The 15,987-nt window shown below is 29.2% G+C and overlaps 3 protein-coding genes across 9 annotated transcripts in view; 2 read left to right on the top strand and 1 right to left on the bottom strand.

Moving 5' to 3' along the window:
- LOC107169317 (ring finger protein goliath) overlaps positions 1 to 10,955 on the top strand; it is a 57,699-nt gene extending 46,744 nt beyond the window's left edge. For 2 of the 7 annotated variants that reach the window (XM_015519033.2, XM_015519032.2), the window contains 3 exons: positions 3,094 to 3,213; positions 3,453 to 3,666; positions 10,474 to 10,955. In XM_015519033.2, the coding sequence (XP_015374519.1) occupies positions 3,094 to 3,213; positions 3,453 to 3,666; positions 10,474 to 10,538 (399 nt within the window). In that variant the 3' untranslated portion in view covers positions 10,539 to 10,955. Of the gene's footprint in view, positions 1 to 3,093; positions 3,214 to 3,302; positions 3,432 to 3,452; positions 3,667 to 5,558; positions 5,778 to 10,473 lie in introns of those variants that run through there. The other 5 variants (XR_016192009.1, XM_089229090.1, XM_089229089.1 and 2 more) reach the window with 5 other exon arrangements.
- On the bottom strand, positions 10,313 to 14,769 carry ND-39 (NADH:ubiquinone oxidoreductase subunit 39). The gene is made up of 8 exons (XM_015519035.2): positions 14,608 to 14,769; positions 14,334 to 14,545; positions 13,973 to 14,266; positions 13,120 to 13,253; positions 11,578 to 11,739; positions 11,295 to 11,487; positions 10,993 to 11,207; positions 10,313 to 10,534 (listed from the first exon to the last, which is right to left on the bottom strand). Exons 1-7 carry the CDS (start codon positions 14,645 to 14,647, stop codon positions 11,007 to 11,009), a joined length of 1,236 nt encoding a protein of 411 aa, XP_015374521.1. The 5' UTR covers positions 14,648 to 14,769; the 3' UTR covers positions 10,313 to 10,534; positions 10,993 to 11,006.
- Positions 14,770 to 14,911: 142 nt separating this feature from the next.
- RpS25 (ribosomal protein S25) lies at positions 14,912 to 15,987 on the top strand. Its single transcript, XM_015519031.2, has 4 exons — positions 14,912 to 15,070; positions 15,441 to 15,533; positions 15,612 to 15,795; positions 15,862 to 15,987. The coding sequence occupies exons 1-4, from the start codon at positions 15,068 to 15,070 to the stop codon at positions 15,930 to 15,932; spliced, it is 351 nt and encodes a 116-aa protein (XP_015374517.1). The 5' UTR covers positions 14,912 to 15,067; the 3' UTR covers positions 15,933 to 15,987.

The following is a 15,987-nucleotide window of genomic DNA, read 5'->3' as shown; positions in this document are numbered from 1 at the left end:
TTACAAATGGATGATTTATATACTATACCTAATGATATACATTAAATTTAGGACGTGTATATTATTATAAACTAGTGATACGTGAAAGTTTTCAGTGTAAAATCACGATAATTCACTTCAGTAATTTTGTACGAAAATTATCCTAATGTTATCACTATAATAGCCTGGTTTCTTTTTTTATAAAGTGAGGTGAGTACCTACACTATCTTATAATTATCGATTGCGTATAATAACTATGTAGCCCATAATAAATATAATATACAATATGCATCCATATTATCTCTGAAATATGTATAGATACATTAGAAACTAGAATAATTTGTATTATAATATTGATGAAAGTTTTTTTAAATTAATTGAGGACAATAAAAAGAATTATTCAATAGGTATAGGTAATATTTTGTTTATTCAGATTCACAAAAACATTATTTATTTTTTGTTTTATTGCTAACTTTTTCAATTACCTAATTTAGTTTTTTTTTCTTAAAACTTTTGGAGACATAGAATATAATTATCTTATATGACGACAGATATTATGATGTTTTGGAGATGTGTTTTTTTAGTTATTTTTCACTACAATATGTACTGAAAAAAATAAATCGAGTCAAATCCGTTTTTTTATGTAATAATTACAAATCTAACAATTCATCTTCAGTTGAAAATATTGGATTATATATATATAATATTTGAATATAATATAACATAATACAGACAATTTCTTTCATAATGCTTGTTCATAAATATCACTTATATATAAGTAGATACATTTTTCAATTTGAAAGTTGATTATTTTTCTATAGTATTTCTGGGACATTATTAGAATATACATATATAATATATACATCTTTTCATATAAACCTACTATTATCGCACTCTATACCTATGATGTGTCCATACTGAATAAATAGTATGAATACACTTTTAATTGTTAATCACTCACCATGTAGACTTAGAACATTTTTATCTATTAATAATATTATACTTCTTTAACTGAGATTATTTAGTAAATAAATTTGCCAAAAAAAAATAGTAAATAATAATATTTTAAGTTATGTAGTTATTGGAATATGTTGGTAACGTTTTTTGATTATGAGTTATGACCAATTAGATAAATGAAATAAAATGATTTCATAAAAAAATTATACAAATCCTTCGGGCCATTTAGAATTTTATCTTTGGTTAGTTACTCATGATTGGTTGCACGTCATACAACTATAGTAAGCATTAATGCGTTGTTTATTTTTACCTATACGGGTATAAATTATTATAAACAATGGTTAACTTATTATATTTCTGTTATTATTACAAATATTATGCTATTATTTATTGTGCCATAATAATAATAATATACAGTCATAGATTTTTTTCCAAAACAGAACAAAATACTATTTAATTTAAAATTTAATCATAAAACTGAATTGTATAAATTGGATATCAATATTCAGATAAGTAAGGGGGTTTTAATTTGTTTTTGGGTAACTACCTTTATATTTTTTAATCACAAGAGCCTATTTTTAATACTTGATTATTAACTATACTTAATATTATAATTTAACATAATTATTGACTAGGTAGATACTTAAAATGATTTTTATAAAAAAAAAACGAAAAATGACATATTGTAAAATATAAATAATTGTTATAATCATGTAACAAAACTCAAAATCTAGTCAGAATATGATCACTAATCATCAAAGATGATCTATTTTAATTATAACGATATAAGTGATATAATAAAAAATGATCTCATCTTATTCTTTGATCCAATACCATCTAAGTATATTAAATGAATGTTTATTGTGACTATATATAACATAAATTGTGGTTCAGTTGTCATTTGCTAATATAGGATGTGTATGATTGCACTATAACAGAAAACAGTTTACCTATTCGAAAAAAGAGTTTCTGTTGATACGTCTCTCGGTGAAACAATATATAAACTATATTATTTTAACTTGAATAGTAAAGTTAAAAAATAAGCTTAAATAATATAGTTATTAAAATATCTCGACAACTATTCAAAAATAAAAATAAATAATCTTTAGATAGGTATCTAACATTTTTATTTTATTTTCAATCATAATATTTAAATATTTATTATAAATTATATAAATAACAAATTTAAATTGAGTAAAAACTGCAAGTTAAGTTTTTAGGTTTATTCAAAATGAATTAAAAAGATTTATGATTTTGAAATATCCTTTACCAATTTCTCATTTTATTTATAATTTAAAAATGTAAGCTTTAAAAACTACAATCTATGAATTGTTAAAATATTTTGTTTTGACTATTGTACCTTGTACCTACGTAAAATACTTTAATAGAAACAGTTCATTGTTATCAATTTATTACAACTGCTGTAAGGAGTTTAAAAAAATATATAATCAGTTAGTGGAAGGATGTCTGACGCAATAATTTAGGAAATACTAATGTAACTCGAAACTTTGAAAACTGGTTGTAATTTGGTAATATATGTGTTGTTTTGGAGTTTGAACTGAGAAGCGGCGTACGTAACCGAGAAGGTTGGGATAAAAATGCGTTCATCATAATAAAATAGAATGTTTAATCATATCATATACATTATACATAGCATTATATAGCTATTAGTATTACATTATTATGTTAATCGTCATAACTTATGAGTAACCTGTATAGCTGTATACATATGTATTATAAATATAAGCCTGCACCTATTTGACTGCATATGAATCTGTGCACGTTTATGTTGATTTAAATAATATAGGCGTTTATAAAAAAAATTCTAAACACTATCGAACGGTCAATGGCCTATATAATAATATATCTATGGGCATAATAATAAATTAGATAATCTTTTCTAGTCAATCTTTAGTCGATATTGTACTATATGTATATTATATAACTCTTTAATAACATTAGGTATATTATATACGGACTATACATATTATTATGTGTATTAATATCATTATCATTATTATTCACTGCATTATATTATTATATAGGTACTTATATATTATATTCTTATATTATATATTATGATAATATAAGAATATAACGTTCAATGACAAATCTTATTAATAGTGTGTATGTGTGTGTGTGTGCCTGTACGTTTAGTTCACAGGCAGTCAAGAGAGTTTCCTGCACGTGGAAGTCGAAGAGGTGACCAACGATTTCGACGTGTACCAGTACGCACGTGGTCGAAGTTTCATGGACACGGCGCAAAACTCGAGAACGGTAAATACATAATACATATATGAGATTGACGTGAAGGGGGGTGCGTCACGTTAAAATAACCTAATACCTAAACTATATACTATTTTAAGACTAAAACCAAAAAATCGAAAGAAAAAAATATATTAAAAGAACGAAAGAACCATCAATTTGACCCCCTCCCCCTAACCAACGAATAAACAAAAAATTAAAATCTGGGGCTGAAATGACGTTTGAGTATTTGTGCGTGTGTATGTGCACAGATACCGGACGTAGCTGCGGTGGCAGTGGCGGCAACGGTCGTGTGCGAGTCGCCCGACAGTAGGTCGTCGACGCCCGACGAACTGACGCCCGCGCTGGCTCAACGCAACGACGGCGGCGGCGGTGGCGGTGGCAGTCGTGGCGACGACCGTATTACAGACGTCGCCACCAACTGCACAACGGTCGCCGCCGGCACCAACCGATCGACGTCATTCGGTGAGTACGCATCTGAACGTGCGCTTTTGTACCTTTATCGCAGTGATGCTCCCATCGATTTTTTTTTTTAATGTTTACTCAGTAGCCATCGAGTGCCCGACTAGGGGTATGTTATATATATCATGCTGGTGGTTTATATTATTAAGAGAGGGGGTGACCGAGACGTGTCCTGTGTCCATGATCGAAAGTAAAAAATTTGAATGTCAATAATTATCTGACAAAGTGCTTCGTTAAAGTGGCCAATTGATGCGTAATATTATTTCCAGCAGCTATATATAACTCAAAATCTTCAAATATATCAGCTCACGCAGACGATATTCGAATTTCAATCAAAACCCCCCGCGGGACGTCTCTATAAAGTTTACACTGTATAGTGTAGGATGTCCGATGTATCTCATGATTTGTTAACATCTTGTGATGATTTTACGTTGTGTATGTATATATGTATACATCAAAGTGAGAGTATACACTATTATACCCTATGGGAACACCACTGCGGCTTTATGGATTTTTAATGCTATTCTGTGAATATTGTGTTCGCATATGTATATACCTATATGGCTATATTATGTATAATACGAAGTATCTTTTACTTCTACGTTTTTATTTTATTTTCCCATATGGTCATACAGAACAAATCATCTTTTATAGACGTCTAACTTAGGGAAGGGGAGTGTACGTCATATGTCTTAGATTAAGTATATTTTTTTCGTCTACGGTCCTCGCCTCCTCGGGGGTTTGGTTATTGCATGAAAACGTGTATACTCACATGCAGTGTATTTTAAAATAAATCATTACAACAATTTTGAGGTGCAGTTCTATGTATATAATAATATAATATTTTATATATGAATATATTATATCATGTATATTGCATTTGTGGTACTATCGTCTAATATATTATAATATGTTTATGTACTTATCTGCATAACACAACAAACATGGGTTGGCAGTTGCACGTGGTGTCGTTGTTTCCAGCTGTCTTGTAATAATTATGTATGCAATAAACGTGTTGTGTGCATCAGTGGCGGCAACACAAATTTTATTTTTAGAGGCTCTGTTGTGCTTACAATGATATCAACTATACTTAAATGTATAATATTTGTTGATATATGTGTTTATAGGATGAGTTGCACCTTTTGCTTTTTATATATTGTTTATCTAACCATATTAAATTGATGCTGTTGCAATAAACTTTTATTATTATTATTATAACAATTTAAACAGTGTCATTACTCAGCATTTTCGAAGCTTTAATTTTGAGGAGGAGACTGCAATTGTGTAGCACGTGTATAATATTTTCATACATCATAGTATGATCTTTTTTCGCTTCAATGTTTCATTTTACAAAATAAGACTTCTGCAATTTTCTGGGCTAATATTTAGAAGACTTATAAAATAATAAAATCAGAGATTTTATAAAATTAAGAGATCAAAGATATTGATTTCATAAAAACGAGATTTATCTTTGGTTGGGAAGCTACCTTAGAAGATTATGCCCCATTTTAATAATAGGTATATGGCTTTGAGTTGTCATGCGATTTAGGGTTTTGTTCGCCACTGATACGCACAGTATATGTCTAATATGCGAAAACTCAATTTCACACATTTTTTGAATCTTGTACTTATTAACTATTATTATGAAGTATATTTTCTACGTTGTGTACTGTACAAAACAAGTATATTTATCGCGAATTCTCGAAAGCATGGTCAAATATGGCAACAAATTTTATTGAAAAAACTATATTTAACCATATATATGAAAATATAATTACCCATAACATTTATGTATTATAATGCCTGCATTTGCAAGTTTCATCGGGCACAGCAATACAGCATGTATATGTAATGCTAGTGTATACATTTTAGTAATATCTTTTTTTTCTCGCCAGAAGAGCAGCCTCCGGTTCACTCTGTTAGCGTACCTGCAACAGCTAAGTAGTCTGACGACGGCCGACGCACTCACAATCGCGACTGTATTTTATTGAATAACTATATATTTGTTATTTTTATAATATACACCTCTTCCGCAAGATCATTTCCGGATAGCTAGCGTGTGTTTGTGTGCGTGTGTGCGTGGCATATACCACAGGAATCCAAAACAATAATCGGTAAAAAATATTCGCACGTCGTACCTACATTTACTGTGTATAATATATCATATCGGCGTTTGTTGTGATTTTTGTATGGGTGTATGTTAGCTTGTCGGGTGTAATCGTAGATTGACTTTGAATTCGTATGCTCTACTTGAGAGGGGTGCAACAGTAATGTATATGTAATAATTCTAATAACTCATTACAAGCACGTTTTGAAAGCTGTGATTAATTCCATAGCTGCAATTACATACACGGTCAAAATCAAGGTATCGATGCCATTGTGATGAAAATTACCGAGGACAATTTTATCCTTTTTTTGTCAGGCTTTTTTTATAAATTAGATTAGCAGTCAGTATGAATAGGCAGACAAAAAAAATTTATAAAAAAATTCCAATAAAATATTTTGAATATACAGAAAAAACTTCTGTCATGTATAAAATTGTAATCAATAATTTTACCATAACAGATTATGACACCTAAATTTCAACCTTGCAGTAATCAATAACCATGAGCACATATAAGACAAATTAGTATGTTGACTAATTATTATTGCACCAGTTATAGATTTCTAAAAATATCAAAATTATTTGAGACAATTTTTTTTTTATGAATATCTATTTAAAATTTTAATTTTAACAAAGTTGGATATAGATTACCTATATTTAAACGAAAAACCGCTTTTTTCGTCCGATTTAAGTTATCATGTGTTTCAAATATATTAATCGTAGAAACTAGAAACTATTTTCACTTTTACCAAAGTATATTATTTAATTTCCATTCACGACGAAATGTCGAAAACTCGAAAATTATATTTACATATTCTTATATTAAGCTATATTTTACATTCGAACCTTATGTATTCACACCGTTCTATTCTGTTCTTTATAGTACGTTTCACCTGTGTATTACAAATATATTTATATATTTTACCTACGTATATAATATAAGGGCCTCGGAAGACATTGACTTCGACCGGAACCCCCATTATTATGAATATAATATACGCGGGTGTCTGTTTAACCGCAGCTCGCTAACACGGCGTTGTATATAGGAACCTATGTATACAGCAAAATTACAATTATAGGTGCGTTACCGCTAACAAGGTCGTGACCGCGGTCAACGGACACGCGGTTCGCAGTCCTCATTGCAAAACTCACGACAACTGAACTTCCTACTTCCGATTTCCCCATCACCAGTCTTTCGGAAACAACTCTGCGGACCCCGGTCGGGACGCGTTCTCATATAATAGCGCGCTGGCGTTTCTTTTAACTTCAAAGAGAAATCAAGCCCAATAGTATATACCAATAGTGCCAAGCAACCCATTTTTTAATATTCAATCCCAACTGTTCTTGGACAAATAAAACAAAAAGAAGAGGGTCTTAGATCTTAATATTCTCCTAGTAATATTGCCACTGACCTATTTATCTCTTTTACGCACTTAAGTAAACGTCAACATCGCCTATATCTACCTAAAACGGTGCCTATATATCTAGTTATATACTTACGACTATCAGTACGTTTTGTTTTAAATTAATATGTAATTTTTATTTTATCATATTTCATAAAATATGGTTAATTGTTTCTTGTTTATCATTATTTTCATGTCTGTAATAAGACACAGAATAGAAACAATATACATTGTTTTATTTTGAAATAAAGTTGTAATCTCAACTACTTATACTATATAATAGTCATTACAACAGAATATGTGAATCATGAAAACGTGTATTTTTTAAACAAAATATGGTATATTTTCAATTTTGTATTGCAACCATCAAATGTAGTCCTGATATTGTACCATTTTTAAAAATTATTTATCAATACCTAGATCTTATAATCTTTGTTTTGATTACTATTATAAGTATACAACGTCCATGTTTGTTTAAATTCTGTTTTAATTTTACTATGGCACTATACATTTTACAGAACCTAATTTTGTTGTACAATAGAACAGTAGGTACCCATACAATGATTGTACAATGTTTGGGCGGTAAACAATGATTGGATAGTGGAAACTGAAATTATATCTGGTGATAAGAATATAACAATCGAATTTATTAAAATATTACGTAAATTAGACGACAAATTATTAAGGAAATCCATGTGAGGAAGATAAGTAGTCAAAAACTCCGTTGGTTGCTGTTACTACATAGGAAGTTCGGTCCCTGTTAGTTTGTCAAACAGGCATTTTGATACATAAATAATAATATATACCTATGTGTATAAATACTTACAACCAGTGGTGGCGTCAGCGTAATTAAAGTTCTGGAGTGGGTTGGTTAGTGGTTGGTAGTCGGTAGATACCGAAAGAAGAATTTTATACGACAATTTAGGGGATGGATGGTCCCTAAAATTATTTTATAGTATCATGAACGAAAAATATTCATTTTACTACTGCTTATACTGCTTATGGGGGGAAGTCAGAAGGGCCCATTGTACTGGGGACCGGACTTTCGAGGGGCTCGGCGTTCATACAAATAATTACATGAATATTAGAAAAATATTATATATTAGAATATTGATATTAGAAAAATGTTAAAAATTAACAATTGTTATTTAAGAGGCACGGATTTAGTTCTGTATCATGGCCAAAAATATGATTGGAGGAGGGAGGACTATACCTATATGATTACAAAGCCCTAAAATCCTATAATATATTATACTATATTAAAGGCTATATAGGTATATGCTGTATATGCTTGTTAAAATATGACTGTATGAGTAACCTTCTTTTTTTATTATTATATTAAATGAATAAGTAGGTAACATTTAAAATCAGTATAGTAAACAAAAACAAAAAACAATAAGCAAATAGGTTAATATAATATTACATAATATATTGGACATGGTGACGTAGAGAAGGGAACCTATATGCAGTGAGAGGACCCTTTATATTTGTTCCGGCTAGATTTTACAAGACCTTTTTTCAAACTAAAAGGTCGAGTTACCTTTTAAATATGAATAAGAAATTACTTTAAATTGTTTTCGTTTTATATTCTTCTTTTTTTAATAATCGTTTTATGCGCTTGCCGCTGTTTAATTATTTCCATAAACTTGTATTAATATTTTAAACGAGTATAATAGTCTATAGTTAATAGGTATATTGGTAATATTGTGTTTTAAAATACGACAAGACTCCCAAACAGTAACTGAGTAACATAAATATTATTTCCAAATCATCTGAAATTATAATGAACAAATAATTCATATACGATTAAATCGATAATAACGTATAACAAGGTCCTCCTTTATTCAATTGATAGTTACGTGGACGTGCACTTTAATTTGTTATTTATTTTTTTATGTTAATGTAGTGTTTTTTAATAATCGATTTGAAGAGTTGACAATTAAAGAAACGTATAATTCTTTAAGTTCAAGTAGATGGTTTTTCAAAGATTTTTTTCTTACTATGGGTGGTTTCTTTTATTGTTTTTAAACAAATAAAATATAGTTGGCAACGCATGACTTCGAACTACAATCATCGACTGCCATCTCTACGTTGGGCGATACCTAATCGTTCTAATATAACTATATAAATTACAAATTAATTATCTTAATACTAATTATGTCATGTTTCACAGACAATACTATTAAATAGATATGCAAATCAAGTATATTACGTTATTAAAAGGCAATAGATAAGTAGCTGTAATATTTATATTTTATTTATGGAACAGAGTTCCCAAAATTTTCATTGTACTTACAACCCATTTTGGAAAATTAAGCAATCCTCTTACTATCTAATATCTAATACTAATCACCTTTTCTTTTTTTTTTATGAAAAGTCATAAATGCACAATAAAGACATATTAGTTACTAGAAAATATTGTATCATATGAGAGTATATGAATAGGCAAAACTAGAATTTATCAGGACAGGCCAAATTATATATAATATATATATATATAAATATTCTAATTTCAATCTTGTTTTTTAATTACATTTTAATTAGTATTAAGTCGATATGTTATTTAATCAGTATTAGGTCAGGCTATAGTTTCACCTATGAGTATATGACATAGACTATGATTGATTTTCATATTTATACATAAAGTTTATATTTTCTTTGTTTGTAATGTATAAATTGTATATATTTTTATAGTAACCCGGTATTAATTATTTTATGATATAAAAAAATGTAACCCACTGTTTGGGAACCTCTGCTATAGAATATAGATGTTACATATTGATACTAATTTTTTAATAATAAAAATAATACTTTTTCATTGAAATAAGATGTAGGTAGATAAGTAACAAAAATTGGGTTTAATAAATTTTAAAATACATAAATAATTAGTAATTAGTAATCATAATGGCATAATACTTAACAACATAAAGAGTAAAACAAACTTATTTAGTTTCAGTTATGAATTTTTTTTATACAAATAAAAATGTCAACACTATAACCTCACTACCCTAAAAAAATCTGTAGTACCAAATTAATAATCCAAATTTGAACAAAGTTCAGAAAAATATTTGTCTATTCATCTAAGTACCATAATATATTTACTCAACTCTTCTACAATTAAGATGTTTGATGTACATACAAATTGAACACAAATATTTATTTAAAACAAAATATACATTTTACAATTTTTTTTTTTTTTGGTTTTATTTTTTACTTGACAAAATGTTGATTTTACTCTAACACAATTAATATTTATTTATTTGTTTATTTAGTTTATTTATGTATTTCTTTTTCTTTTTTTAGACTCTGATTGGTGGCACAGCCGACTAAGTCCACTGCGACAGACGCGTTCTTCAGATGGTTTCTGAAACATCAAAACGACAATTCAGGACGGATGTGATACTAGCCATTAAGATGACTTAAACTTTGTAATAGAATGTATCTTCTGTTCAAGTCTTATTATTATATTATAGAGATTAGGATTAGGTACAAAAAAAAAGAATTTATAAATATATTGTATAATTTAATGAAATTAACTTTTCAGTTTAAGTTATTGAAGCCGTATGAATATACCTAGTCAGTATTCCTATAATATAATATAGCCTTCTGATAATGACTGGATTTAAATGTGAACGGTACTTTTTGTAACTATTTTATAGATAAAAATGTATAATTATGTTATTATATTATTTAATATTTACTATTAAGATAAAGATAAATGTCAAGAATTTAAGTCTGTAAATAAAAACGAATATACAGTAAAAATATTATATTTTTGAGTACTACATTTTACTAAAATACTGATTATTTCATCTACTATACCTAATTTTGACGATTTATGTAAAATTACGCTTTGGTGGTGCTATGTAAGCTGGCGGAGGAGCAGGATTTTCAAATTCACCAATCGTGTCTATATAAGACTGGAAAGCTCTCAAAAATCTAAGCTCATAAGGTATATGTTCTTCTGTTTTGGTTAGTTTTACACCTAGATCTTCTAATGTTGGAAGCCTTTCATCAAGTATATCGCTTACAAACTCCTAGAACATATAAATGTTGTTCATAACACATTTGTAATTGATTAAAAATGCATAAATTCACAAGCATAATTTTACAAAATTATTTACTCTTTCAAAACGCTCAGAAGTAACATAGCCTGGAGGCCAGCTAGGACAAAGTTTGTCTGTTAACCACATTTTTAATAGATATTGAGGATTTTCCAGAATACCAGTGCGTTTATAATCAAAGTTAAATTGTCTATTACGGCGCAAAACTGCAAAAATCCAATCGATCAAATCGGATAACATATAAGGAGTTGGCCTAAAAATTTTAAGTTATTAAATAACATTGCAATTATAATTTATTATATTTATAGGTATACATATTATCAGGTAATCTCGATTCACATACCCCACAGCTTGATAAATTTTTCCTGCTGTTGTATGATCAAGCATAGCATTCACAATGCCGTATGCCACATCAGAAACTGCGACAGGTTGTTTAACTGTTTGTTCTCCTTTCTGCCATAAAACAATTTGCTGATGACTACGACGCCATGCATGACTGTACATCCTAAACAATAAATATTTTTCAAATAGCCTTTAAGTATAATATAATAAATACTTGTATTATACGATTTATAATAACTATCTATTTTTATATATTAAAATAATAAGTTATCAATAAGAATACCAGAAAAGTTAAATATCTTTTTTTATTTACAAAATTATCATACAAATTTTTACCATTTTTGTCTAAAATATGAAAGAATTGAAAACATATTACATATTATTTATAATAGGTATTAAATTTGTGGCATAAATCTTCAAGCACATTGTTTATTACAATAAATTTTACCTAAAATAAAAGTAAAAATTGTTGAAAAAATAAACAAAGGGAACACAATAGTATTGGTTCTAAAACCTAACATTTTTTTTTTCCATTTACTACATCTTATTGTTTCACATCTTTATTTTTACAACGTTAGTACCTAACATAAATCAATGCATTGAACAAGTAATAATAGAATCATCGCTTATACTGCTATTTCATAACAAATTGTATTGAATATAATAATTGGTTCGAGGGCAAATCATAGACTATACTTCTGTACCAAAAAAATATATACCAGGTAGAAACTGATGTAAGTGGGAAAAAGTGCTCAGAACTGGTATATTCTCTTTTTAAACAGAATACACATTACATTCAATATGAGTAGGATAGATTTTTTATTTTTATTGAAGGCAAATGAGCTCTATAAAAAAGTCAAAACCGAAAATTTAATTAATTTTAAGGCAGTGTTTGGCCTGGATTTTAAGTAAGTTCGTAGGCTTAGGTTTGAGTCTTAAAATCGGTTTGTTGTTTTGAGAATAATTTTTTCCCCAGGTTTGGACCTTTTAATCTCAGTTGTAGTGATAGTATTATTAAGAGGATAAATAGTTTTAAAAAAAATATGCAATACATATTTATTAGTACTACTTAACATACCTAGCTGAAAATATAATTCAAGTGAAAACATTAAACAAATTTAAGAATTTATATTAGTAATTTATAAACCAAAAGTCAAGTTTTAATATTTTTGTAAACATTTTTTGAAAAAATAAAAATAAAATAGTAGAGGTAAAAATACTTATTGGTTTATAAAAATAACATATTTAGATTTAAAATAAATATTGATGTTTAAACACTAAGTTGAATAAATTAGTTTGGTACAAAATAATATTACTGTTTTAATAATTTATGTAGAATTATAGAGAAACTAAAAATTTGAAATAACTAAGTAATAAAACCAAAACATTATAAAATGACGGCAAATGAGTAGGTATTTCAATCAAATATTTTGATGATAGCAAATTACTCAAGTTTTTTTAATATAAAAATACTTAGAACTCGAAAATCATTTTAAATTTTAGTACCTAACATTAATGAATGATAATATTATGAGGCACTTACAATAAAAATCTGTCCCCTTGACCATAAATGTCCGATGGACGAAAAATAGTAGCATCAGGAAACTCATCGCGAACTAGCTGTTCTCCAACTTTTTTAGATGACAAAAATCCTGATCCTTTTTTCAGATAGATAGGCTAGAACAACGGATGAAAATGTATTACCAAATATTATAATTAAACTACCTATAATAATATTATTATAAATATATCAATAATTAAAAAATTTTAGAGCAACTGAAATAATGATACTGTAATAATTAATATTTTTGTAAAAATATCAAAATAAAAGACAAGACAGTACAGTATACTGTATTATCTTATATTCTTACTATTAAATAGTAACTATAAATTATCAATAGAAGATGTGTAGAGGATATTAAAAAGTATAGTTAGAAGGATGTGATACCCGCATGTGTTGTATCCGTCTTACAAGTATGTAACGTAACAAATTTAACGCTCAGCAGATCATCCTTTAATCCGTTAGTTTAAAATTTCGAGTTAATTGACCTCTTACAAAATTTAAAGGTAAGAATATCATTTAGAGATTCTCATGGACTTTTTACTATATTTTAATTTTTAAATGAGTTATAAGTATTTTAAGATGTACAAAAAATGTACAATTTTAAAATACTTATTACTCGCTTCAAAATTAAAATATAGTAATAAATCATGAGGTCATCTAAATAATACTCTTACCTTTAAATTTTGTAAGAATTCAATTCACTCCAACTCTTAAGCTAACACAACAAAGCGTGATCTGCTGAGCGTAAAATTTACAGTTATTCACTTGTAAAACGGAGACAACACATGCGGGTATTACATCCTCTTAATATAAAAACAAGATAATAACTTACAGGTGGCAATGGATCAACATTAAGTGCAGATACATGAATCAATCGTTTAACACCCATCTCACGACTTATGCGTGCAATACGTTTAGCTCCTTCGACATGGACATCATTGAATTTGAAATTTTTTGTTTCCCAATCACGTCCCACTAAATTAATGACAACATTCGAGTATTTTACTGCTTTCCTGATAGACTCTTCATCTTGCAAGTGATATGGTTGAAATAAAACTTGACCCAGATCACCAGCTAGTTTCAAATCCCTTATGAAGTAGGCATCTCCTCGGTATGGAATAATCAACTGTTACAAATAATTTACATTTGAATAAATTACGACATCGATATCAATGGTCTAAACAAAAAATTACCTGTGTCCCAATCTTGCCCAATTTGTTGATGAGATTACCGCCCAAAAGTCCGGTTGCTCCAAAAACGGTAGCCACCACCCCATTGAAACTCGACCGACCTCCGGTACCCCTTTTCAATTGCGACAACGACGGATTCTTAATGACTTGAGGTTCAGAAGATTCAGTGCTATAGTGTGAAGACGAACAGACAGCCAATGACAAACTCCGATTCCCTGTAAACCAGACTATGTACACACATTCTTCTAATTTACCATGATTTCGTAGCAATACGTACTGAGAACCTTCACGTTGTTGCTGAACACGTGCACGGACATGTTAGCACGCGATTAGCACTGTTTGGATATACGGTCGAAGTCAGTGAAACATTCCCCAAAGAAGAAAATTTACTTTATTCAATTTTTCGGACTAACGAGCTATATACCTTGGGAAAATTATTCCAATAACGTGATATCTGATAACGAAATTGGATTTTTCAAACAGCTGTTGTCGGTAGGACAAAATTATAAATGATAACTACAGCACCAGTGGTGCTACCAATAGCACACAAAAAACAAACAAAATATCGTCATTCTAGCAACACTGGAGCGTACGTTGGGCACATTGTAAGTTTTGTTTCCCTGTCGCCCGACGTCCGTCACGTCGTGTTTTCGATTCTTTCTGGTGGAATAAAACACGGTTTGTCGGTGCGTTCAGCTCGACTTTAATAATTTTTGTCAGGTCTATTCTAAACAAATATGGTAAGTTATTTTCGTTTCTATTACTTAATCTATTGAAAATCAGACATGCTTTTTCCTTACTGATGTTCCTTTCCCCTAGTACTACCGTACATTTCCAATTGACACTTGCCAACATCGCTCCCTAAAACCATGTGGCTTTTACGTTTTTCCCAACTATCTGAATTGCAACGATGTTGGTTTTCACGATAATTATGTCGTCATCGATTACTCGTGTTTTCGTTCGTTGTACGTATAGTAAATGCCAAATTTATCGACGCGAGATACGAATGCTACTCGATTGTCAATTAATATGTCGTTAGGAAACCGATGTCTTACGACTTGTTCCAGATAATAGATGTTCGGCTAACCGTGTTTATTTTGTGTATTTTAGCCGCCCAAGAAGGACACAAAGGGCTCGTCCAAGCAGCCCCAAAAAACTCAAAAGAAAAAAGAAGGAGGATCCGGTGGCAAAGCCAAAAAGAAGGTCAGTTATCCATTCAAAACTGATAATAATCGTGATTAAGGTTATGTTTAAAATTTTTCTTATGTATTTTGAGTGTAGAAGTGGTCCAAAGGTAAAGTTCGTGACAAGTTGAACAATCAAGTTTTGTTTGATAAAGCATCATACGACAAACTGTTAAAAGAAGTTCCATCGTACAAACTTATTACCCCGTCTGTTGTCAGTGAACGTTTGAAGGTTCGTGGATCATTGGCAAGAAAAGCTTTAGACGAGCTCTGCCAAAAAGGTGAGTGAAGATACAATTTAATCTCTTATAAACATAATTATCTGATTTATTAATATAATTATGCAGGTCTAATCAAGCAAGTAATACAACACCATGCCCAAGTAATATACACGAGGGTAACTAAGGGAGATGAATAAGGATGTTTTTGTAAAATAATTATTTTATTAAATATATAAAAAATAATAATACAAA

The sequence above is a fragment of the Diuraphis noxia genome, unplaced genomic scaffold (assembly GCF_037042655.1).
Source record: "Diuraphis noxia isolate RWA-SAM2 unplaced genomic scaffold, SU_Dnox_SAM2 contig0005, whole genome shotgun sequence".
Classification (NCBI taxonomy): domain Eukaryota; kingdom Metazoa; phylum Arthropoda; class Insecta; order Hemiptera; family Aphididae; genus Diuraphis; species Diuraphis noxia.
This window is presented reverse-complemented; position numbering and strand designations above follow the sequence as displayed.

Excerpts from the sequence above, each read along its gene's own strand:
- ND-39 (XM_015519035.2), bottom strand. The coding sequence starts at position 14,647 with ATGTCCGTGCACGTGTTCAGCAACAACGTGAAGGTTCTCA. Across the intron at positions 11,740-13,119 it reads CAAGGGGACAGATTTTTATT|GATGTACAGTCATGCATGGC; the intron begins GTAAGTGCCTCA and ends TTTATTGTTTAG. Across the intron at positions 11,488-11,577 it reads AAAATTTATCAAGCTGTGGG|GCCAACTCCTTATATGTTAT; the intron begins GTATGTGAATCG and ends TAAAATTTTTAG.
- RpS25 (XM_015519031.2), top strand. Across the intron at positions 15,534-15,611 it reads GTGGCAAAGCCAAAAAGAAG|AAGTGGTCCAAAGGTAAAGT; the intron begins GTCAGTTATCCA and ends TTTTGAGTGTAG. Across the intron at positions 15,796-15,861 it reads AGACGAGCTCTGCCAAAAAG|GTCTAATCAAGCAAGTAATA; the intron begins GTGAGTGAAGAT and ends ATAATTATGCAG.